Consider the following 26,752-nt stretch of genomic DNA (forward strand, 5'->3'; position numbering starts at 1 on the left):
CCATTTATTTTAATTACTCATCTCATGTGGGCTTGTAAGCAAAGATTTAAGTAGTTTTATCATCACCATCCCACCTGCTTAACTTTAAAACCTTCCTTTGTTCGGCCAGATGTAGAATTGGGAAAATACTGAATTTATCCTGACCTATAACAAGACCACTCCCGTTGGTCTGTCACTAAATATCATTGTAAATTAGTTTCAGTTTTTACATTAGCACATCTGTCCTGAACTTGAAAACAAAAAGATAATCATGCAATTCAGTGTCCAGTGTAGACTTTTTAATCTAATTGGATGTAGATACTAATAGAACCAAATATATTTCTACTTAATTGCTCTTGATTAGTGCTGTCTTATTTGCCAAAATCATGTTCATCAATTGAGAAAATTATTAAATGTTCATTTTAACACATTCATCATTCCTAAGAAATAATTGTTACTAGGAAATGCATTCTCATGTTATCTCAACACCAGAGGTTGTAGTCATGTAGATATTTCTCTTTGGAAAAAAAAAGGTTTATTTTTAAAAGAGCTTTAACATTTACTTAAATGTAACAAATGTATCATTCTTTTCTATCGAAGAAGTCAATGAACTATTTATCTACTCAGAGTCTAAGACCAATGACTGCTCAATAGAATATTTTTCTCAGATACCTGTTTATCCCCTTATCTATATCCAGAATGTAGAAACATGAACTGTCACACACAGCAGAGGCTCAGATGATTTCTTAGACACAAATCCAATAACAGCACTCTAGAAAGAATTCCTAACAATGGCTAAATTGCATCTCTTAGAATGTTTGTCCTGAAAATAGATCTCACCTCCAATAGCTGTAGAAAATAATAGTTAAAATTTGGGGGATTTATGACAGCAAAAACCAAGAAGCAGGAATCTCAACGCAGGTCTTATTCTTAAACCTGGGAGACTGGGGACTGTTCTTCGGATGATCGGGAGTGGGGCACTTCCTTCAGTTTCTTACCTTCCCATTTTATTCAATCAATACCTCTCCCTCCCCCCTCCTCTCCCTCTCCTTTCTCCACCCCTCCCTCTCCCTCTCCTTTTCCCTCTCTCTCCCTCACAATCTCTCTGTCTGTCTCTTTCCTGATTTGCCTGCTTAGGGACAGACAGGTAATGGAGAAGAAATTGAAAGGGAAAATACAGGGAAAATGTAAATGAAAAGAAGTTATTATAACTGTTATAATGAAGTGCCTTTCATTTAAATATAAGAATGTAACGCTGAAATGAACTTGTGATCCTGAAATGCATTTTTAATGAGTTTCCTTTTTATTTTGCTGCTTCAGTGGCATATTTTAAAGACCCTTTGAAAAAAGCCACATTAAAAACCCCACCAAATGCCACAACACGCAAAATTGGATATTGGTTTATTCCAAAACTGCTGATCAGGAAGAGTGGCTCTTCATCACAAAATGTTGCAGTCACTTTATTTAAATGAGTTTGAATTTGCATTGTGATGTGCCATTCTGATTTAGGGAAAAAAAATTAGATTTTCAGATCAAATTGACCCAACCACTGAAGCGTTAAGGAGCTGGCAGGTTTAGTCTGAAAGCCTCATGTTCTATCAAACCTGCAGCCGGTGGAAGTCACCGGCCCCCGTGGGAAACAACTTTCTCGCCTGTGTGTCCTCTTGTCCCCTACGCTGAGTTTTGTTCTCAGGGACTCTCCCTCTCCTCTTCACAGGAGAACGGCCTTTCCAGTGCAATCAGTGTGGGGCTTCTTTCACTCAGAAAGGCAACCTGCTCCGGCACATCAAGTTACACTCTGGGGAGAAGCCTTTCAAGTGCCACCTCTGCAACTACGCATGCCGCAGGAGGGACGCCCTCACGGGCCACCTGAGGACACACTCCGGTAGGTCCTGCGGGCACAGGCAGGGTTCCAGAGACTCCGAAGTCCAAGGGGAGACCGGGCCACATGTGGTGTGTGTTCCGGAGTTTCCTGATGGCCACCCTCATCCCAGGGTAGAACCCTCCATCAGGCACTGGTCACCCTGACTGGCATCATACCCCTCCCCTATATTTTCTGATCTCCCAATAAACAGAGGAAGTGGCTGGTGAATTCACACACACACACACACACACACACACACACAAACACGCACAACTGAGATATCACCTCTGGTAAGTAGAGTATTTCGAAGAGACCTCCCATCCCATTTATGTGGGAATTTTTATTTAAAGGTTTAGTTTTGCATACAGACTGGGGTACAGGCTAGAGGTGCAGGGACAGTAAGAGGATTCACCAGAGACAGAGTGGGGAGCAGCACAAGCAGATCTACTGAAATACACTGCTGAGGGGAGCAGCGGGCAGGTCAGGAGAGGTCTGCCACACCATATGGATCACCTCCGTGGCAGGGATCAAACTCATACTGAAGTGGTTTTAGCCTCTTAATGCTGTGTTTTAACCCGCTGCGCCACAGGGAGGGCCCTTAAGTGGGAAATTTTTAAGAGGTTTTACCAGCTAAGGTTTATTCAGTATACTGCTAATGCCCCAGAAGTTTCCACATACATTTCTTTATGTTAATGTTGAGCCACAGTTAATATTCTTTTGTATTTGGTTGTGGTCATTGGAACAGTTTTCTCTGCAAAGGTGGCAGCAAGTCAATCTGGGACCTATTTCCAGAGACTATCACCCCAGTAGGCCCGAGAGTAACTCTCCCATCAGAAGCCAGGGCGGGACTGGAGAAGTCAGTGTAGAGCTACTACACATTTTAATAACTGCATTCCAGATAATCCAGAGTCGCAGCTACAGGCTCATAATTAGCTTGAATGCTCAGCAATTCTGGAAACACTCCTCACTGAGAACCCCAAATACACCACTGTTTAAAGATCCTCTACTCCTGACAGCCCTTCTTCCGTTTTTCATTACCGAGAAGCCCCATAATCTTACAGAAATATTTCAATGTCTTCATAGAAGAACTGGGGTGTAGGATAGAGATGCAGTGGGTGAGAGGATTCACCAGAGACAGAGTGGGGAGCAGAAAAGGCAGCTCTACTGAAAAGCACTGCTGAGGGGAGCAGCAGGCGAGACAAAAGTCTCCCTAGCAGTGGATCAAACTCAGGCATTAGCAGTGATAGTGCTGAGACTTAACCCCTAAGCCACCAGGAAGGCCCTTACAAGAAACTTAAGGGAAGAAAGTTTGAACCTGATGGTCAGACACACACTGCGGTGGGGGGAAACTGGGGAGAGATCAATGGGGCCCTTGCCCTTGCCCTTGGGGAGTTCACTGTCCATGTTGGTCCTCATGGACTGCTCTGAACAGGTCATGGGAAAAAAAGATGCTGCAGACTTCTTCCCACATCTATAGAGTAGCAGATGGGGGGCACCTCCCATGAGGAGGCGGGACCCTCTGACCTTGGGGAAAGCTTCAGCTGTGCTCAGGTCTCCTTGTTCCCAGATGCCATGAGTGTTGACAGTGTCTGGGTTTTTAGAGGCCCCTTCCTCATATCTGTTACCCATTGAAGGAACATCCAAGGGAATTCGTTCTCTGGTGGGGGAGCCTGGGGCACATAGCTGAGTGCCCATGTGTCAGTGTTGCGACAGTGTCAGAGGGTATAGGGAGGCAAACTTCAGTCTCCAGAGTGGGAGGCTACAGGAGAGCCCCACCCGCCATTACAAAGAGAGCTGGCATCCATGCTCCATGCTAAAAGGTGAGTTTCTCAGGTTTACCTTCAGAAAAGCTCCAGATGAATGTGTAGTTCTGCAAATGATCCTAGACTAGGGTGAGGTGCACACTTAAGCAAGAGCTGTGGAAAACTTAGACTTTCTCCTACAAGTGGCACCTGCAAAAAATTAAACAGGAGAAGGAGGGAGAGAAGTAGCAGGGCCCTGGAAGCATTAGGTCTCTCATAGGTTTGACCAGCCCACCTCCTCTGTATTCTATCACTTTCCTGAGAGTAAACATGTAGAAGGCTCCCCAGATACTCCTAATTTGAAAACTACCATGATTCGGGTGGATTCCTTAAAATCTCCCCAGAGGGCCCTCCCTGGTGGCACAACAGGTTAGGATACAGCACTGCAAGCTAGCGACAGCTGCTTCAGTGTGAGTTTGATCCCCACCCTGGAGGTGATCCACATGGCACTGCAGACCTCCCCTGACCTGGCCACTGCTCCCCTCAGCAGTGTACTTCATCAGTTGGCCTGTTCTGCTGCCCACTCTGTCTCTGGTGAAGCCTCTCACTATCCCTACACCTCTGGCTTGTACCCCAGTTCTGTATGCATAAATAAATAAATATTAAAAATATTTCTTAAAAATAACTCCCAGAAAGGAGCCATGCAAATTTGAGCAGGTACTCCTTCCATTGAGAAGACAGGTTATCAACAGTGACAGTGGGACCAATGCCACCCCCTCTCTATCAGGGGCAGGACATTTTCATGCTGGGTTGCCTTTGCTGCAGTGCCAGGGAGAACAGGTGATTTCCCCCTAAGTGAGACAATGACAATACAATTTTTTTTATATTTACATGTGCCAGTAACGAGAGGCAGGTATATTGTCCCACTTAGAGATTAAGGTGGTGTTAGAACTAAATGAAAAACAAGATTTATGTAGTTGTCAGCCATGACCACCACACAGGCTGCGTGCAAGGCCTAACACATCCTGTACAATGATAGTGACACTGCATTATGGTTGGGCCAAGGTCCTTTATCCCAGACAAGTGGAAAACACAGTGACTCACCCTTTGCTTGACACCAACTGTATCATCGACATCCCCAGATCACTCTACCTTGCAACAGAAATGTCGCCTTCATTATCAGTCCTCAAAACTTAAGTGACTCCAAGCTATTCTCTTTTCTTTCCTGTTGTGAAGCTAGGAACATCTAGTGCAGCGTTTCATGTAATTCTGGCTTCTGCAGTCTTCAGGTATCTTACAGTGTGAATAGCTAGTTACTTGAGTAATTGTACATAGTAGAAGGCAAAGTTTGAACCGTTTCTATCTATTATGGATCCACCAATGAACACGTGGGTAGTAAGAAAAACATCATTGAGCTAGTGATTCTTTAGAAGTTGCAGGCTAAGCTAAAGACTGTTACATAAGGAATATCAGGCTATGTTTCAAGTTGTAATTCAGTTCCATTGTTTACAGTGAATGTATTTCTTATGGCCCACAGTGAAAATCAGTTTGTCAGAAATTTGTCAAAGTTAAAACATAACCAGGAAAGGGCATTAAGTCTTTCTGTATTCCATTAATTTCTAAAGACAATACTCAAAAAATATACAAACTTTGGTAGCATATATATTTCAACATCATTTCCTGGCATGGATACAATACTTTCTCCAGATTCCTCTGATATCAAAATGTTTGTTTTTCATTAAGTTTTCTGTTCACCTAAGAAAGAGATTAGGTTTTTAGTTAAATCATTTTAGCAACATTCCCATGTGGATAATCGTGAAATCTAACAACATGAAAAGGAAGGACATTTTGGTCGCACGGTAGAAATTTATAAGTCACTGAAGATATTTTATTCATCTAATCTCTTAAAATTCTATCTCATAAAGTCTTTACATTTAAGCATGCTGTGAATTTAGTTGGCCTTCTTTAACACTGAACAAAATTCAAGAAGGACTAAACTCGTTTTACTGAGCTGTGCTACCCAATACAGTAGCCACAAGCCACATGTGATATTTAAATTTAAATTAATTAAAATGAAGACATTGATTCTTATTGACCCTGGTTATGTTTTGGTGCTCAGAAGCTCCAAATAACTGATGGTCACCATCTTGACAGTACATGAATGCAATATTGACATGAGAGAGAAATCCTTGCATCCTGGGGCAAATTCTGTTGGAAGCTGACTGCAGAGTTAAGCTATCTCAATGTTCTTTGGGAAGAAAACAGAACCTCTGACAAGTTAGAACCACAAAATACATTCAGGAAATAAAATGTGTATTAAGTATATTTATCCACCATAAGTTCTTAAAAACCTTAAATTACCAAGTTTAGCACTTTAGGATTTATTAATTCATTTTCGTGATGTTAGAGCTAGTGTTGATGTCCAGGCTGACCCAGCCACAGAGTAGAAATGCTAAGTTTCTGTGTTCTCCAGTCACCATGAACCTTCCTCCTCTTTCTGCCTAGTTGTGCAGTGTCCACGTGAAAGTACTGTGGGAGTTTGATTCCTGCAGTGAAAGGATGCGTTTAGTGTCTTCACTAGGAAAATAATTTGGCAGTCAAAATAGTGGGCAAAGTTAAAATTAAACAAGACTTATAAGAGTTGTTGGCACAATCAGAAACACTTGGGCATAATAATTTTAAATTTAATAATTTTGACTGACTTTTAACTCTCAAGATTAGAGTGTTTTCTTGCACTTTTTGGTAATAATGATATTGTATGCTTTCCCACTACATAGTAAGACTGATGTTTAATTGGGATCTTGAACTCAATTGTGTTTTCTGCAGTTGGGAAACCTCACAAATGTGGATATTGTGGCCGAAGCTATAAACAGCGAAGCTCTTTAGAAGAACATAAAGAGCGTTGCCACAACTACTTGCAAAGCATGGGTCTTCCTTCTACACTGTACCAAGGTAAGCCCTGAGAGCACGTGGCAGGTCTGGCCCTCACTGTGCCTCCCCAGTTCAGATGAAGAAGGGCCTTCAGTATTGTCCCTGAGAGAAAATACAGCTGCTGAATTTACTGGGCGTGAAGGGGAGCTTTTAGCCACTAAAATCATATTTCACTAGAGGCCCACAGAGCTTTCCAATTTTTAAATCCTATTCTCGCCTTAGAGTACTTGCTTTGAAAGCTTCCCCACTGCCCCCCCACCCCCACCTTACTATCTGAGGAAGCTTCCAATAGTGACCCTTGGATTTTGGGGTTTTCTTATATTTTGAATATTAATTGCTTCTTTGTGCTTAGTAATCAAAATAAGACGAGAAATCTTTTTTCAAAAGCATTTTTATGTGTGTATAATTGACCAAATAAGAGTTTTCAGGCTGCATTTTCCCTCATCAGTTTCAGCACCACCTACAACATGAGAGTGAGCTTGTTGGGAAAGCTGACAGGTAATAGTGTTGAGCCTGTCACAAGATTCAAGGAAAGCTTGTTTTTTTGTTTTTTATGAGTTTTGATGTTTCTTGGTATATTGCATCATGAGATAGCACTTGACTCTAATTTTAGATAATGTAAAGTGAAAGATGTAGAGAAAGTGTTGAGGAGACTGAATTCTCTCAGAGGGGTTGCAGTGTTAAAAAGAGCATCTTTCTAACTTTTTAAGACACAAGACATTTATAAATAAAAAGCCAGTCTCTTTTAAAATACTGCATTTGGCATTACCCCTGGAAAAGTCATGTTTGGATTAAGGGGTAGAAGTTGAGATAAGTTGATAAATTATCAAGCCCCATTCAGTTTTCTGACTTTAATAAATGAAAGAAAGTGACCACCAGGGAATACTCATATTTTTTAAAATTTTATTATTTAGATTTTTATCATTTTAAAGTATGCTTAAACATAGAATTTGATCATTGGCATTAAGTGCATTCAGGAACACTCCAATTATTAATGGCTGATGGACGTGCAGAGAATGGCCAGGAGTTTCAGCCCCAAAAAGCAACATGTCACATGACCAAAGCACTGTCTGGTCAACTACTGGTCTGGGGACTGACAGTTGATTCCACTGGGCCTTGCTCTTCTTGGAAATCCCATTTCAATTATCATTTAGCTGCCCTCAAAGTCTAAGGTCTAATTTCAGAATGGAAAGCTACTGCCAGTAGAGGAGGGACAAGTAGATATTTAAATAATAAAAATAGCAGTAACAACTTTGCAATTACCAATTTGGGGGATAATTGAAGACAGATGAGTGGATGACAGTGTTCTTTTAAAATAGAAGGGATCATGCTTAGTGAAATAAGTCAGAAGGAAAAAGGAAAATAATGCATGGTTTCACTTTTAGGAAGAATATAAGGGAATCAATTAAGGGGTCAAGAAAAAATTAAGAAAATAAAATAACAGGCAACTATAAGAGGCATTCTACAGAGGAAGGAGAACAATCTAATCAGGGGAAGGAAAAGCACAGGCACTATGGTGATGGTGCTCAGGGGCTACACTTGAGAAGAGAAAATAAATATTGTCCAAAAATGAACAATGATGTAAATATATATATATAAACAATTTTAAGTAAGCAAAAAAGTAAATGAAATTTAAACACTCAAATAATATATATTTTTGTGAAAAATAAGTTAATAGATATAAGAAGTAAGTGCTCTGACCTGTGTTTAAATGTCATTTTTCCATTGGACAACTATTAAATGAGGACCTATTAACTCTAATTCCAAGCCCTACTGAATATAATAATCTGAATTTCCCCATGGAATGAGAAGACAAAACTGAGCAGAGGCAGAAAATGAACTTGGTTTTCTCTACTGTTTTTATGAATAATAATCAAGCCATAGCAGGCTGAGGCTAAGGGATTCTTCCACTGAAATCTCAGTTCTGGTTTCATCTCTGAATCTGTGTTGAAAATGTGACCCTGAATTCATCTCCTAAATGGAGTGATAGTTCCTGGTTGACCAGCTGGAAAAAAAAAAAAAACTGCTCTGAGAGAAACACGAGAGGAATAGATGTCAGACAAGCATCCAGATATCAGACAAGCATCCAGATTGGTGTTACCAAACACACAGCCCCCCTCTATGTCCAAGTCAATAAGCTTATATGTCAGATTTTTTGGTAAATATCATTCTGTGGTAAGAATGCATTTAATCCTAAAATATTAATGTATTCCCTTTGGTGATCAAATGATTGTAAACACAAAAATAACGTCTTCACATTTCTGTGCATAAGTGCTAGTTGAAGGAACTTGGAGTGTCAAGGGAGCCCATAAAGCACCTTTCAGGAGCTTTACACCACTACATCTGGGATTTGGAGGGCAGGCCCTGCCTAGCGAGCCTTGGTCACTTAGTCTTGCTGTGCTGGGGCTGGGTGAGCCTGTGTCTTCTCTGGGGTTCTCATCTCTATCCTTCCCATGTCCCCCAAAGTACTACCCCAGAACTAAGACAGATGTTCACTCAGCCTTTCCCTCTCAGTCCCTCTTAGGTTAGGTCCATCCTTTCATATTAGGTAAAAAACAAAACCAAACTAAGATTGTAGGATGTGGGAAAGATTGATTTTTTTCTGAATGCATTTTTATTTAGTGAAATACTTTTTGGCCATCTATTGTAATTTTCTAATGCCCTATGGAAAAGTAAGTTTCTCTTGTGCCTTGGGTGCACAGATTATGTTACAAGCCACTAGAGGAAAATGCATCAGAGGACAGATCACCAGGGATTGGGAGCATGGAGCTCCTTTGTCACTCCCTGTGAGAATGCTGAAGGCCTTGAATGTCAGGAGGCCCAGTAGCCTTGAGGAAGCAGACCTGCTGGCTGTCATAGCACCCCATTGCAAAGACAGATAGACATATCATAAAGCATGTTAGCTTGATAGATCAAAAGTGCAACCAGTGGAATTGGGTTTGAAGGATTTTATTTGCATCCTTCGTATTATCGGGTATAGGTTATTATGCATGCCCATTTAATCAGACACCCACATATCCAGTGTTCAAAATTACACTTATCAATAATAACTAATGCGTACCATACTTTCAAATTATCAGTCATAATAGCAGTGAAGACAAGCTATTTAGAATTAATCTTAGCAGATAATGGGAAGAAAATGGTATACAGAGATACCAAACCATCCTGAAACAAGAAAGAAAATGTCAGTCTTTAAGGAAGAGATTGAAGAGGGAGAGAAGAGTGGTCATATGTGTCTTCCAAACCAGGACTAACATAAAAGTAGTCTACAAATCTTGTTGGAATTTGATGACCATATACCAGAAAGTGAATACATTTATTTGTAAAAATAAATGAAGGACATGGCTTTCTCTTATAAGAATAATGTTTAGGTTATATTAAAATGTAGCTTTAATATGGAATTTATGGGTGACTAGACAGACAAATCAATATCAGATGTAGATAAAACTTCCAAAAGTTATGTAACACACCACATGTCTTATGTGAGAAAGGAGGACACATATACCAGTGGAACTGAAATGGACTATTCAGGAACAGTATTGAAAGAATTTATTACCTATTTGGAAGGTAATCAGTTTACATGTCTAGTTCCTCTTTTATTAGGATAAATTGCAGGGAGATGAAAGAGTTATAGTTCCAAATAATAGTTCAATAATAAAAACTAAATTGTAGACAAGACTGCAATATGTAAAATTGTGTCTCAATTATAGAAAGGAAGTCACCAAGATAAACTAACAAGAACCTGTACCTCAGCATTTATTGCCACATTTGTTTTCTACAATATACAGATGGTATTTGATTTCCAGCCTGCTCTGTGTTCAGGGATAAGGAGCTCTGAGGTCATCTCCCACCATGACCTGTATGCTGTAGCATCAGAGCAGCTATGTTTCTTTCTGCATCACAGTTTACTAAGCAGAGGCTGTAGTCAAGCCCTTCTTAGAGGGCTGTTGTTAGGCTTGAGTTAGTAGATTTGGGAATATTTGGAAAAGTGAAGGGGATCTGTCATAGGGTCACAATTAATTACAGTCCAGCTTCTGGTGATAGTATCAGGGTTTGTCCCTTTGAACTTGAGGACTGGCATGTAGCAAACAGATGTCCTTAGCAGGTGGACTATCTTTGTCTTTGCTACCTCTTGTTCAGCCTCTGTCTGGAAGCTTTGCTAGAAAGATTAGAAATAATCTGTACAAAGGGCCTGGCTCTTATAAGCATTTAACAAATGTCAGATTTAACCTTGGACACAACTGAACCCTTTCACCATAAGCATTTCTAAACTGGACTCTCTGTCTTTAACTTTAGTCATGAAAGAAGAAAATAATCACAGTGAAATGGCAGAAGACCTGTGCAAGATAGGATCAGAGAGATCCCTCGTGCTGGACAGACTAGCAAGTAACGTCGCCAAACGTAAGAGCTCTATGCCTCAGAAATTTGTTGGTAAGAGTTAAACGTTTGCTGTCTCTTAAAAAAAATAAATATGTGGATTTTATAGACTCAGGATGTCATTAGTTGAGAGTAGAAGAAAGAAAGAATCCTTCAGTATTTAGAAAGCAAAATTGATAAGCTTACAATTTCTTAAATATCTAGGAATTTTTCCAGGAAATCTACTGAAAATACCATATCTATGTCTTTAGCAATTCTCCCTAGATGTGGTGCTACACATCTGAGCATTCAGTGGCACCTACATGCAGATGGCAGGGTCAGCATACATAAGGTAGAGCCATAGACCTGCTCAACAGGGCACACACACACACACACACACACACACCATAGACACCTCCTCCCCAAGCAGCCTCCAGGTTTCAGATCCTTGTTTTTCACAGGAAGCTCATAGCACTCCCCATATGGAACACTTTGAAGACCTAACAGGCAGAATGGCACATAAGTTCACCTAAGGAAGTGCCCAGTGAAGAGATTGCTGTCATGACTGTTGAATCTCTACCTGTGCCAAGAACTACAAGGGACAAAAGGAAAAGTGAGGGGACCCTTCCCTCTGTGAGCTTGTCTAGTGTAGGTGGTAAACAAATATGCCAATAACCATCAGCCAGGCCAAACATCCAAGTATAAGAATGATGACAACTACACAGTTGGAAGAGTAAGAACTCACTAAGAGTGGCATACAGACCTACAGAGAACACTGTCACTTGAAAAAAATTGTTGAGCTTCTCCTAGCCCTGGTTCCATTCTTTATGTAGCTCACAGAATTTTGTGATGAAAAATGGATATCTAATATCAGAGGTATCATATCTAGGAAAAGGTACCATAAAGGAAAGGTCTCTAGAAGGTCATTGGTCACTCCAGAGGATGGTATCACAGGGAAAAGGTGTGCTGTCCACAGAAGAGACTCATAGAAGGAGAGTCATATCCAGAGAAAAGAATCATAGGGAGAATATCATGTCCAGCAAAAAGAATCAGTAAAAGCTTTGTGAAGCTAATTGTGTATGGTGGAATAGCTTTCAGCACAGTAAAGGTGGTAGAGAAAAAGGAGACTATAGACAAATAGACGAAAATAGAGATGGTGATGTTGGTTTTTATGACTGGAGAGGAATGTGGACTAACTTAGATGCACATGGAGATGTTCCAGCAAGTTCTGGCCACAGAATGAATAGCCTTTGAATATCAAGGTGAAAGATATGTCTATAATTCAGTAAGCAGAATAAACCATTGACTTGGGCTTTTTTGAAGCAACATCTTGGAAATTAGGATGACAGAAAGAGTCAACAATCAGTTGAAAGAGAAAAAGGGACTGGACAGTGGTGGCACTTATAGGAAGATGGCCTGGAGGTGGAAGAGGCATGTGAGGTCAGTGTGGGGAGGGAGTGATAACCACTGAATTCTGGAGATTCTGGTGGAGTAGTATGCTGTTCACAGCCAGGCTCTGGAGAAAGAGTTCTGATTTGATTTGGTAATTTTTGAGGACTTCCTGGTGTAGATGCTAACCTCAGAGACGGAGAACTATGTATTGGGGAGGAATTTTTCTAGAATGGGGCTTATACCTGCTGAAAGAGGAAGGTCCTGGGTTCTTAGAAAACAGCAGGAAGGAAGGAGGACAGAGAAGAGGCCAAATTTTTGGAGCTCCAGCCTCTCTTGAGCAACTTAAAATAGTCTCCATTTTGACCTGATTTAACTAAGTGTGTCATAGGCTGAAAGGTGTAGGGGAGAAAGCAGTTAGTTAAAATGTCTTTGAAAACCACAGAGACACTTCATGAGGAACCAGCCACATCAATGTGGACTTTTAGGTCATGGAAGAGCTTCCATTTCCTGAGGATTTTCTGATCATGCTCAGATAACAGGCTACTGGTGGTGGAATTCAAGTAGCACTGGCTAAGGTGGACATACAACCTAATGCCTCCCTGCCAAGTTAGTGCAGTCACTGAGGAGATGAGCAAAGCAAGCATGTCAGAGAATTAACTCAGTCACTGACTTTGAGAAGTAAAGTATGACTTCCTCCTTCAGGTTAAGAAACTGGAGAGTGCCACTTGTTTCAATAAATGAATATTTTCAACCCATTTTAATTTTGGAGACTTTAAACTAAGTGAGATCATGTGTGAAACTCTCCTGTGTCCCTTCTATTGAGACAACAATTTAGGCATTGATTTGACACTTAAAAGTTCCTGTATTTAAAACAGAAACAGTAAACCCTCTGATCAAACAAAGTTAGGATGAAAAATACTGCTGGAACACACTGGGGGTGTAGACAAGTAATATTAGAAGGGGAATTGCAGAATGGAGTTGAGAAATGGGCTCACAGAGTGGGCATTATGTGAGATGTTTCTCCAAAAGTATAGTGATTAGCAATCTATTAGTATTTCTTAAAAAATGTCCCTTCCTTATTGGAAAAAATAATACCCAAAACCTACCACAGTAATACTCAATACCCTCCCTTCAATTTGGAATTTCAATCATTCTTAATTTTTCAGAGTTTCTCCATCTCTAAAAACAAAATAAGAGCTGTATCTCAAAGTTCCTTCAGCCTCTATGCGCTGACTTTGCCCATTATATAAATTCAGAAAGATTAGGAGAAATGTGCCTGTTGTCATTCACACAGGCTCTGTAAGAGATGGAGTTAAAAGAGTTCTGCGGTTGCATTCAAGCGGCCTGGGCTCAGCGTGCAGCTCCATCTGTGACTGGATGAACTCGGTGGGCCCATCTATTAAACTGGCATGATGCCTGCTGCTTTGCCTCTCCTCTCAAGGAAGTTCCCTGAATCAAAAAGGTAGAAATGGTTTGGCAGAAAAGAAAAATAGAGGAAAATAACAATGATCAATATTCCTGCAAACCATTATTAAGTATCTTTTTCTTATGGAAAAGGCCTTTTGTGCTCTTAAAATGACACCTGGTTAATATAATTTATTCTTTAAATTAGCCATAAAGAACCTTAAGGTAGTAATGAATGTTTTTAAATCGCTATAAAAACCAGCGCCCCAAAATTACCATGAAAGTATGTGAGCACATTCTAAACATATTTCTTCATGTGACTATGCATGGGTAGGATGATGAATAGGTGGCTTAATAGATATAAGTGGGAAATAAAAACATATATAAAGAGTCTGCCATAGTATAGATGCTGTTTCAAATGCACGTGACACATTAAGTGTCCATCTTAAATTTAATAGGTGACAAGAACCAAACACAACTGAAGACTGGTTCTTCCTATCTTCATATATTTCCTCACGAGAATTATTCTCATTAAAAAGATAAGTTTATGAAAAACATGAATGAGTCCTTCAAATACCTTTAAGCAATTTGTTTCAATTTAGGAATTTCTTCTGACTTTCTGACTCAAAAAGTAAAGACATTATTTTTTTCTGTTATATTGAGATTATTACATTGTTCAACTTCATAATATTAAGATACAAGTATGTAAATCATAATTCTTATAATAAGTTAGCTATTTACTAGCTCTACAATTAAATAGGGTCAAGATTAAGACCAACTCCTTTATTGTTATTTCTATTAATTTTGAATAATGTCTTAATTGAGCAGATTTCACTTTCAAGCAATTTTTTTTCAAAAGATACTATTAGCATTGTTTCCATAGTTATTTAGAATTTGAAAGTTTTTTCCCTTTACTTTTCTATTTGAAGAACATGTTGACAGAATGTATGGTTTTATGTCACTGTTTTTATCCCCTGATAACTTTTTAGATCTTGCCATGATAACTGGTAGCATTGTTTATTGAATGTTCCTATGAAGATCTCTAAGGCTGGTCTGACATTCTTTTTTTTTTTTAAGATTTATTTATGCATACAGAACTGGGGTACAGGCCAGAGGTGCAGGGGTGATGAGAGGATTCACCAGAGACATAGTAGGGAGCAGAACAGGCAGATTAATGAAGTGCATTGCTGAGGGGAGTAGCAGGCAGGTCAGGAGAAGTCTGCTGGGCCATGTGGATCACTTCCTGCGGTGGGAATCTAACTCACGCTGAAGTGGCTTTAGCTTCTTAGTGCTGTTCTTTAACCTGCTGCACCACCAGGGAGGGCCCTGACATTCTATTCTTGAAGGTGATTTCCATTTTCTCCCTGAATACCTGGAGTTTTTCTTCAAGAGTTTTAACCTTAAAAACCCTAACAGGGATGTGTCTTGTTTGCACTCTTAATAAAAAATTCCTGCTATTTTAATCTAGGTAATCCCTTTTTCTCTTTATTTCTTGGAAATTATCTTCTAAGTATATCATTTCCATCTCTTGTGTAAGTATTCAGGGATACCATTTTTCCTTATGTTTAGATAATTTGTCTTCCATATCTGTTAGCATTTCCTTCTTTGTTTTACATAAATTCAGTGTTCTTACCTTATTTTTCCCTCTATTACTAATTCCATTTTTAATAATTTATGTTCTGTTTCTTACAACTTCTAATTCATGTATTAATTCTTCAATGCTAATAACTGGGGCCTCATTTTATTTCCTGAGATCTGAACTCTTTTTCATCTTATTCTTTGGTTTAAGCATGCTTTCAGTATTTTTTTATTGAGTCCATCTCACAAAGTAATTATGAGTTATTTCCTCTCTTCTGTGAATTGTGTTGTTTTTTTTTTTTTTCCCTAGGATGGGTTATTGGTCTGTATTTTACTTCCTTTCTTCCCCTTGCCCTACTAGAAAATATTTTCACAGTGACTATGACATTTCTTTTCATCTTGATTGTTCTACTTAGGCTGATATGTCTTGATTGACGTTTATACTTTCTTCCTACTGTATTTAAGACTTTTTTTCCCTGTGAGAGCTATTGATTTTTCTAAATCCTGAAAGAATGCCAAGGATAGGTGGGGGAAATTCAGGTGATGAAAAGTGCAGTCTTTGTTAAAGACTTTCTCTCTGTTCTGTCAACTCATTCTTAGATGTGGTTAAATATCCTCAACCGATTACCATGCCTGGTAGAGGAGAACTTTCCAGTCCCTTTGGGAACACTCTGGACTCTAGTTCATTACCCTGCAGCAGCCAGGACTTAACCTTGTTGAAAGAGCCAACTTCAGACTTCTCCAGTGTTTCCTGATTCTCACAGGCAGAGATTTCAGCTGTTCTTTGACCAGAATTTATTCTCTACAGAGATGAGGATATTAGGAAGATTGCTGAGGATTTTGTTGATTTGATCTTAAGGCTTTTGACAGAGAGATCAGTAGTCAAATGTTGCCCTTTTTCTCATGCCAAAACTTTGCTTTTTTTTTTTTTACTATCTATTTCATTGAATGTCTTCCTTTCGTTAGTTTATTGACAAGTGGACTTTGTGGGTTTATTTTTTTTTTCATGTTGTGGAGTAGAACACAAATACTGTAGGTAATTTCAACATGCCATGGTAGTCTGAAATATACATTGTTTTTCTTACTATCCATTTGTTGCTAATACCAGATTTTAAAAATCAGATTTCAGTAGTTGCTTATAAAACCACAGAACCATGACTTTAGAGAGAAGCAGAAGAACTAGGTGGGAAGTACTTTTATACTTATCAGAACTGACCACAAATTCCACCTCTGCCCCTCCTTGCAGGGTTTATTGGAGTAATAGGCTGGGGTACCAGCTAGTGAAGATTCATTTTGATCTAGGGTTAGTGTAATCAAACATTCCACTCCTTAATACAAAAGCAGGGAAAAATAGCATAATTATGTGATTTCTGTAATGCTACCTGGTTATTTCTTCTAACCTTTAAAAGCTTCTGTGATCCTTGCCACCCAGCTCGCAAAAGTCCACCCTTTGCCTTTGCTGCAGTGGGTGTGCCTGCCCACCAACAAGTTCTCTGTAATCTAAGGATCACATTGACCCATTATCAGGGCACGTGAGACTCCTGACAGAAGAAGATTAAATGAATGGAAGCTAGGCCGTTATATGATAAATATCCATTACAAAGCAAGAAATGAGACCTACAGATATTTTCTAGTATGATAAGGCTTATTCCTAAAGAACCATCAGTGGTCCTCAGTTGTCTTTCTTTTTCCAAAAGGTACTATTAGTAAGTTTCTAAACAATGAAGTTGTCTGTCCTTCTCTTACTGAGGACTAGAGAAGACCTGGATGTCAGCTGTCAGCATGGAAAGAGTCCTTGCCCCTTACCACAGACTCTTGGGAGAGTCTTGAAGTAAATCCCTCCCTTTGCCCATCCCCAATCTGTTTCTCTGCAGTGACTGGGAAGGGCACTTGCTTCCTTGAAACCCTTCTATGCCATGCCTTTGAACATGCCTCTGTTGGGTCTAGCTCTGATTAACAATACACTGCTGCTCCTGCCTGCCCCTGCCAGGGCTCTGCACCCCCCACTTTCACCATTCCTTCAAAACCCCAGCTGCTTTACTACCCCAGTTTATTATTGTGGGTCCTAGTGCTAGAGTAAAAAACTCTACTCCCATGGCAGAGTCCTCCTAGATCTCTTCCTCTTCACACAACTTCTTAGACCAAAATACACTGTTCGTGTGACAGGCTGTAGTGTCTATAATGCTGTTGGAGGTATGCTGCTGAGGAAGGGGCTTACTCCTTACTCATCTTTCTGAGCCATGGTACACACTCAATAAAGATGTGTTGAAGGAAGGAAAGAAACAGAAAGAAGGATACACTTAAGCAGCTCAGATAAGTCTATGGATGGGCTGATGTGCTTTATTTTTTTTGTTGTGGTTGTTAATTAACCATCGGTGAAAGTAAAGCATATCAATAGTCCTGATGGTAACAGTTCAAACAGTTAATTAGTGCGCTTCCTAGTTAAACCTTGGTTCATACTGACTTAAAAAACAATCTAACATGCAGGTGTACCTTCAAAGAAATTCCTTTTATTTCTTTATGAAAATGTTTACTTGAAAGCTAATTACAAGAAACCAAACTAGTCATAGATTTCACTTTCCCCAGGAAGGAGCATTCCTCCTCCTACAAACACTGGCATCAGATCATACGTTTCTGGGGGTGAAGCGCACTCTCTGACAAGTGCTCAGCTTTGACATCGATCATGCTTACTAATTTTTAAGAATAAATAAATTCTGCAACATTCTCCCTGTATCTGTCTCAGTTTTCTCCCAGCTTCCCTCCAGATCTCCTGCTGCACATAGCCCCAGGGCTGCCCAGGACTGGAAGGCAAATTTGAGGATTTTGAGAACCTCTAAGTCTGAGTGTCCTTATACTCTCCTGGCAAGACTGTCATTGAAAAGAACAATATTTTATTATAAATAAATTAGGAATAATAAAATATAACTCTGAACAATTTGGGGTGGGTATTAAGAGCACAGTTTTCTTTCCACTCATCAAATGTCCTAGCATAATTTACAGTCTGCCCTCCACATCTGCAGATACAAACAACCAACCTCCAGCATGGATGCTAGAATCCATGAATATAGAAACATGGATAGAAAAATATTACATAGAAGTGGACCCTTACAGTTCAAATCCATGTTTCCAATGATCAACTATATGCAATTTTCATATATTTTATTAAATTTCATTCTAGAGAAAGTTATGAATTTAAAATTTTATCACATTAGTTCAAATAAGTATATTCACATTACTCTGACTCATTATGCAATTTAATTAAATAAATGCATGATAAATTAACCAGTTATTATAAATTACTTAAGACACTATATTGAAAATATAGCATTTGAGTATTAATCTTAAATTAAATGAAGTAATGTTGAATTATATAGTAAAAGCACAAGGACTGGCTTAGTCTATTTGATATAGGCTATTTAAGTTGACATGCACCATTTTTCTTATTCACTTATTCATTTGCCCAGACAAATTTATTTAAATGCCAACTCTTGGCAGTTTTCTCTGCTATGTCCCCAGAGCAGAAATAGTTCAACCTTCCCCTGTTTTGGAGATATTCATGTAAGTGTCTGATATTCATGTAAGTGCCTGAGAGCACACCGAGAGGCTCGAGGTTGATTACCCAGCTTGATATAAATTTTACCTGTTGCTACCAGTAACCTAGGCCTCATTGTAACTTGCTTCCCACAGGGGACAAGTGCCTGTCAGACATGCCCTATGATGGCAGCGCCAGCTATGAGAAGGAGAATGAGCTGATGCAGACCCACGTGATGGACCAAGCCATCAACAATGCCATCAGCTACCTGGGGGCAGAGTCCCTGCGCCCCCTGGTGCAGACACCCCCAGGCAGCTCTGAGGTGGTCCCAGTCATCAGTCCCATGTACCAGCTCCACAAGCCCCACCTGGAGGGCCCCCTACGTGCCAACCATTCCGCCCAGGACAGCGCTGTGGAGAATCTGCTGCTGCTCTCCAAAGCTAAGTCAGTGTCTTCTGAAAGGGAGGCTTCCCCCAGCCAAGACTCCACAGACACCGAGAGCAATAACGAAGAGCAGCGGGCTGGCCTCATCTACCTGACCAACCACATCAATCCCAACGCCCGCAATGGCCTGTCCATCAAGGAGGAGCATCCAGCCTATGATGTGCTGAGGGCAGCCTCCGAGAGCTCTCAAGACGCCTTCCGCGTGATTGGCACAAGCGGGGAGCAGATGAAGGTGTACAAGTGCGAACACTGCAGGGTGCTTTTCCTGGACCACGTCATGTACACCATCCACATGGGCTGCCATGGCTTCCGTGATCCTTTCGAGTGCAACATGTGTGGCTACCACAGTCAGGACAGGTATGAATTCTCATCCCACATCACACGGGGGGAGCACCGCTTCCACATGAGCTAAACGCCCCCGCTGCACAGACCAGCCCCCAAAAGCACAATACTGCCCCCACCCATTAGTGGAAATGGACTGGATGAGAGTTTTGTGCTTTAATATCTAGGTGGGTTTGGTGGGTTTTTTTTCTTTTATTTTTTGGATTTTTTGTTTGTTTGTTTTATTTTATTTTAAGCTGTTCAGTTGCCTTGTGATTTGCTTTGTAAAGCAAAGGTTTTTGTTGTTAGATGCAGGGTTACCACTGAGAGCCCAAACTGGGTAACTAAATGTTACCATAGACTGCTAGCTGAAATTCCCCCACTTGTTGTCTCCTAGAATTCCCTTCCTCCAAACAATGTGTCAGTTTCAGAGAGAAGTTAATAAAGACAGGCCAAAGTTTGGGAAAGAATGTGCTGGCTCCTTTCCAAGAAAAGGACTCCTGCACCAGGTGTGATTTCTAAGGCCCTAGCAGCAGTGTGTCACCACCTGAGTTGACATTCAAGTGAGCCAGGCAGGTGAGCTGACCCTGAAGATACCCCCATAGCAGACTTGAACACTGTATCATATTCTTCCTGGCAAGCAAACTGTTGGGGGAAAGTTTTGTAACTATTGGTTACAGGTCCCCTGCAGAAGGAGACAGAATAAATTCTTTTAGATTAATTCCCAATTTCCAAACAGGATGACATTGCTCTGTGTCTCTATGGCTGCACTCGCGGTCAGCCTGGCGTTCCAAGGCTTGCTGTCAGTTGCAGGGAACTCAATATTCCTGTGACCTTATCTGGAAACCACTGCTTCTTCTTTTTTACTTCCACACACTTAATGACACCAAGTCTATCACTACATTGTTAAGACCAGTCCTGAAATTTAGACCATGATTCCTTCTGAATCTTGCAAAACAGTGAAATGTCTCCAAAACCAAAGCTTTAGTCCAAAGTTCACACACAGTTCCCTGGGTACGTTTTTACCCTGACTGGTTCTACCAGAACCCTATTTGTGGGAAGAATTCCCATTCTAGACATCCTTTTAGCCAAGCAGCTGTTTTGTTTGTAGCTTGTAGGCCTGAATAACTTATTGTTGGTAGATTTATTTTCCTATATGTATGTTATTCTTGTTTTAAAATTCATAAAAGGATTCAGAACTTCATTAATTTTCAGATCAATGAAATATGACAAGTGAAGCCCAACAGATGTTGCTAAGGCACAGAGAAATCCACCTGTTTGAAACCAAAAAATCTGAGACTTTCCCTTCTGAGAACAAAGCAATACCCAGGGGCCCACACATGGCTAGTACGAATAGACCTGTACCATTTTTCACTAGGATTGTAGATTCAGGGTAGTTATGTCATTCCTTCTCCCTGTCTCAGGTCTGATAGGTAAAAGATAGGCGGCACTAGAGGTGCCAAACATTTAAGCAGGGAATAACATATCATTTCAAGGGTTTACAACACTTTGCTTTCCCCAACCCATCCCAATGTGAACATAAAGATTCAGAGGGAAAACTGTACATGCACCTCCATATTTAACCTAAATCTGAGGTCTTAGCCTCAAGATATTGACATTTGTGGGAATGGATATTTCCAATTTTCCAAATTTGGGGGCTGGATATTTCCTTGTGGGGGATTTTCCCATACATCCTGAGAGACTTGGCAACACCCCGATCACAAAGCACTAGATGACAGAATGTGCACTAGAAAGTGCCCTGGAAGGTAAATTACACCTGCTGAGAACCTCTGCTTGAATGAATTCTAAACCAGCTGAAGGTCTGCAAAGTCTTCCAGAGATAAAATCACTGGGAAATATCTTTTCAGGTCACAGCTGGACCTTTGTTCTTTTGGAGCCATTTTAGATTTTATAAATGAAGTATTCTCCTCCATTCTTGACAAGTACACTTGTTCCTGTGCGTCCGAGTTTCATTAGAAGGACGGAGTTCACAAAAATACCCTAGCAGCTTGGGGTTTTCTTTGCTTACCGGTAGTGCTGCATTTTGAAACTGGAAATGGCAGTAATTTAGATGTGTGCCCACGGATGCACCAAGTAAAGATGTGTGCCAGGATGCACCAAGTAAAAGTGCTGAGAGAAGCAAGCTGTTGTCAGCTGCCAGTTCAATATGCAGTTAGGGAAGGTGAGACATTGCTTAGATTTCCATTTTGCTGGGCAATTTCACCTGCCCATCCCACACAGTCAGTTGAGTGAAAGGAGTTACTTTCCCCCACAGGAAGTCTTGAAACAAAGCTTTACATAGATTGTAAATAGTAACTAGGAGTTCTTTTCTAAAATGCTTCCCTTTCCTCACCCTGTCTTTGAGGGTCAATATAACTGTCTATTACACATCTTTTTTTGTTGTGGTTTTATAATGTAACACCATTTTCTTTGAAATTATTGTATTTAAAGTAAGTTTTCATAGACTGTCAACCAGTAATTAAATTATATTTGAAAGGCAACCATGTCTGTACCCAAAGCTGTCCATGTTTTTCTTGTAGTGGTAAAGTAGGATTTTGCATGCCCTCTCACACCTTTCTGTTCTGTGGTTTGTTCTCTTGTCTGATGGTATGAGTGTGCGTACTGAAATGTGCCTGCATTTCATACACTCTTGTGTTTAAAATAAATACCAGGAAAGAAGGGTCATGAGTACCAGGTTGATCTGTTGATTATGAGAAATCCCTATTCAGTGTCCCTGCCCCACCCCGCCACCCACTCACCCTCAACAAAGGAGCCCGCCTTCCCCTCCCAAGTCCCTCTGAACATGTACCGTAGAGTGTGGGCTTAGCCTCATTGAGCAGTCCCTTTATTCTTGGTTAGCATTGCTTTATCACCCAAAGGGTAGCTCAGCACCAATCACTTCACATATCAGCATGTTCCACATCCACATAATGAAATCTTAGAATCTCTTTGAGAAAGAGTTACCTGTCACAGAGATGTGTGTTTCGTTTTTGTTTTCTTTCTATTTTTCTAAATTTTTTTCTTGTTTTTTTTTTGATTGCATGGTGACTTTACTGTATTATCCATCTTCTTGCCAACATTAAAGCAAGATGAAATGGACTTATGTGGCCAAGTCATGCAGCAAATATATTCCTTTATCTTTCACTTCTTGAGTTCCAGTGATAATGAAGGGTCAGCTATCCCTAAAATGCAGTTATCTCTCTCATTCAGTTCAATGTGTGTTTTTTACTTTTAAGATGAACCAAAATCAGACTTCTTTAAGATGTACAGGCATCGGGGCGGGGGGGAAAGGAAGCAGCATATATGCTGTCAGTAACTGCATTCACTGTGAATAAGTGTAACCAGATATTAATATGAAATATACTTTCCAGTACTTTCTAATATTTTTTATAATATTGTGTATGATGACTGTTAAGGTCTCACCTGTTGTAGCCAAAGTAGCTTTTAGGTCTTCAGCTGCCATCTGGCAAGTACATTATCAGAATTGCCTCTCTGATAATGTTAAATTATTTCTGTTGAGCTGTGAAGAAGGCGTATGTCCCTGGAAGAATAGAGTCCTTTTGTACACATTTTAAGATGATTCTTCTATAATGATAGAACAAATGAACATAAAAAAAAAAACTCAACAACAAAAAAAGCCTGCCTGCTGTATCCAGTGTCACCCATGCCAATATGTGAAGCTACTCGTGCCAAAGTCCTTTGGTTCTTGATAACAGCGTTGAGCCCTAGGACTTGGTTGCTGGGTGTGGATAAGCTTTCACAACAGACAAAAGCTTCCTTGCAGGTAGAGATTGTTGCAGTCTGAGTTGGCAGTCCTAAGTGCTGGTGCGCATTCTATCTCTGGCACACAGGTTTAATTCTGAAGGCTGACCTCCTCCTGTCCATAATTCTACTGGGCTCTTGGTGCCCAATCTGTCTTTGACCTCAAGGTGTGGGTTTGACAATGGGTGGAAGTTGTGGGTGACAAGAAATACACTCCTGATCTTCCCAGCACACTGCACAATGCCACAAGTCAGGCGTGGTCAAGGAGCAGAGACTGACCCACTGCAGTGACAGCCCCTCACACTGTCACCCTCCACGCCTGCCCATTTAGGTGGGAGCAAACAGGCCACAGAAATGCATACTGCAAACACTCCTCTGTGGAAATCCTCTGTCCTTTGGAGAAATAGCTGGACATCCTGTGGGTTCAGAGCTAGTGAGTACGGTAAGTGACCATTTGATCACAACATTTAAAGCAACATTTTTATAACCTTTGATCCAAATGAGGTAAAACTCTTAATAGATCAGCATCAACTCACCATACAGCTTCACATAGGCGTGGCTTGAGCTCTCACCGACTTTCTCACGGTATCATTTTCCAAGACAGCATCTTTGGAAGTGTTCAGACACATTGAAAGAATATGTCACTTAGATAAATATGATGATACACCACCCATCTAAAATTGGGCTACCATGCCACAGCTATGCTTTGTTAAGACTTCAAAATGATCATAGATTTAATGAGTCAAAGATAGATGCATGTCTAGAAATACCCTAGGCTCAGCCTCAAAAAAAAGGGATGACTGGAAAATGCTGACTAGGAAGGATGGAGGTTTGAGGGTGAGACAGGAACACTCTTAACTCTCTTATGAAGCTTCATAAATATGTTGAAGCAATCATGAGCAATTCCTACATGCTTCCCCAACTTGTGCCCAAACCCTTTGTTTCTTGATAGAAGCGTTGCCCCACGACTGGGTAGGTAAGGGAGGATAAGCTTTCAAAGTCACCCTTGGACAATAAACTTTGTATCTCCATTTTTACTACCTTTTTTAAAGTTGTCATAGGAAGGATTATTCTCAGCTTCACCTTCTAATGCCGTGAGTTATTAGTGTCCCTTGCCTTTGTCTGGTCCCCTGCACATGCTCAGTGAGTCTGTGATGCATTCACCTAATGTGTCCAGATGGACAAGGCCCATTTGGGGAGACAGGCTGAGAAGGGCAACCCTTCACAAGGTAACGGTGAAGACTGGCACCAGTCACATCCACACCTGAGAGAGAGAGTCAGCAAGGTCACCCTGGTCGATCTCAGGACAGTACATATTTCATGTGGGACCAGAAAGGTGAATAAGTCAGTAGCAGGCACAGAGGACCCAGAAGTAGTTGCATGGAAGTGCCATTGCCCATACCTGGAGCAGCGCCCCAAGGCCGCTGGGACCATCTGCCTCTGATATTTCCGCAGGAGTAGTCCTGAGATCTCCTGACTTGTTTCATCATTAAAGCTGGAAAAAGTTCTTGTGATGTTCGCAACCATCCTGTAAGTGCTGTGAATTCAGAAGTCAAACTAGATTTCAAGTGTTGGTGTGAAATTTGGGGCATCAAAATCAGGATTGGGAGTTCAAAAGTTCCTTACCCAGTTCAGTCACTCTTATTTTCTATTGACATCAAATATCTTGGAGTTGTGGGGACTACGTGGTGAAGCCTTTTTTGCATTCTCATTGAAAACATGGTTTTCAAGGAAAAATTCCTTTGATGGTTTCCAAAAAGTCATTTTTGTTTGTTGGTGTTTTAATGGCCTCTCAACTTCAGACAATAAACTAGGCACAAGAAATTGAGCAATAATTAAGAGACTCAAAGGAAGCTCTTAGACAACTAATACAAGAACTTTGTGCTCCTCCAAGTTCAGGTTCACTGACCTTCTAGCCCATCTCAGTACCCAGACGCTGACACCCAGAGGCCACAGGCAGGAGTGCAGCTGAAGTGCTACTGTTGCCTCCACTGCACAAGTCTTGTCTGCTTTGGTCCAACCTCCCCCTCTCACTCCCCCTCCCCCTAACTAGTAGAAGAAGAAAGGTGAGAAGCAGCTTCCAAGCCAGTGGTGGGGCTCATGGCCTTGGATGCTAAAAGGTGGAGTTTTCCAGACTCCACCCTGACTCCCTGAAAGGTCTGCTGGGAACCAGGGGCAGAGCAGAGCTACAGGCTGGTGCTGAAGACTGAATAGGCAGTAGCTCTCTTTTTGTTTCTGCTTGCAGCTGGCTTCTCTCAGCTGACACTGTCTGCTGGTTCGACAGACCGCATCTTGCCTCGTGCAGGGCCACACATTTTCTTCTCTCTCTCAGTGCTCCTTTTTCTCACTCCCAGTGTAAATCTGCTTTTTGGATTTGTAATCTTACACACCTGGGTGAGGACTGCCCACCCAGGTTTCCCTTGTAGCAATACCGCTTACTGCCCTCTCCTGCGATAGCCTAATTTTCCAGTCCCAGCTCTCAGCTGCCCAGAGACTCTCCCAACACACTCCAGCCTTCTCTGCATGCCAGTGCTTCCAGGGACCCCTCAGAAGGGTCTCAAACACAGCTTAGAATCATCCAGATAGTTGTTAAAATTCAGCTTCCATAGACTCAAGCCTGGTAATTCTGCGACCTGTGCTCTCCGTGGTGTCCTCCTCCCAGGTAAAGGACAAGCTCCCCCAGGTCAGATTCAGCTGACCCCTGTCCAATTCCTCCTCCAGACCATAGACTCTAATTGTCTGCCAGTCCATATGCCTCTTTAATTTTTAGAAGGGAAGAACAATTAATGATGTCCTTTTCTTCCCTCTTATGTTTAAAACAACTCAGATATGGGGGGGCGGGGTTGATCACAGAGTAGGAAACAAAATACTAGTTGTAATACCTAGAAAATCTCAATTAAATGCCACAACTTCAGTGTGTGACCACAGCCGACCTGCAAACCCTTATCCTGAGTTAGGCAGACTTGCTCACCTTGATGCAGACAACTGCTAGATGAGGGATTACAGAGTTTACACCGTGTAAGCATACCCCCAAGAACAGAAGAAGTTCCTGCATCCAGAAGAGTTTGCATAGACAGGTAAGCAGGTGATGGGGTCACTGGTTGTATAAAAAGAAAGCGGTAACTTGAGAGCCTGGACCCAGCAGAGCAACAAGATTTTTTCATGCACAGGGTATTGATAATGGAGAGAAATCACAACACAAGGAAAGAAGAGGGAAGAGGATTTGAATCTCCACTAGAATATAATCTCCACGAGTAGGATATTTAGTTTCAATTTATGGTAATATCTGCATGGCAGAAGAATACCTAGAACCTACTAGGTACCAACTCCCCCAGCTATGGTCATCAAGTTTGTGTCACCTCCGCGTTCATACGCAGACAACCTAATTCCCAGAATGATGGTGTTAGGATCTGGGTTCTCTGGAAGGCAGAGAGGGGCCTCATGATG

At 40.9% G+C, this 26,752-nt stretch overlaps 1 protein-coding gene across 1 annotated transcript in view; it reads left to right on the top strand.

Annotated features, from left to right (window-relative positions):
• The window catches only part of IKZF1 (IKAROS family zinc finger 1 (Ikaros)), a 90,288-nt gene extending 68,089 nt beyond the window's left edge, over nt 1-22,199 (top strand). The window contains exons 5-8 of the mRNA XM_004694490.2: nt 1,697-1,864; nt 6,412-6,537; nt 10,813-10,947; nt 18,934-22,199. Coding sequence (XP_004694547.1) covers nt 1,697-1,864; nt 6,412-6,537; nt 10,813-10,947; nt 18,934-19,634 — 1,130 coding nt within the window. The 3' untranslated portion in view covers nt 19,635-22,199. The remainder of the gene's footprint in view (nt 1-1,696; nt 1,865-6,411; nt 6,538-10,812; nt 10,948-18,933) is intronic.
• Nucleotides 22,200-26,752: the final 4,553 nt, after the last annotated feature.

Source organism: Condylura cristata, unplaced genomic scaffold, assembly GCF_000260355.1.
Source record: "Condylura cristata isolate star-nosed mole 26May11 unplaced genomic scaffold, ConCri1.0 scaffold00044, whole genome shotgun sequence".
NCBI classification, from domain to species: Eukaryota; Metazoa; Chordata; class Mammalia; order Eulipotyphla; family Talpidae; genus Condylura; species Condylura cristata.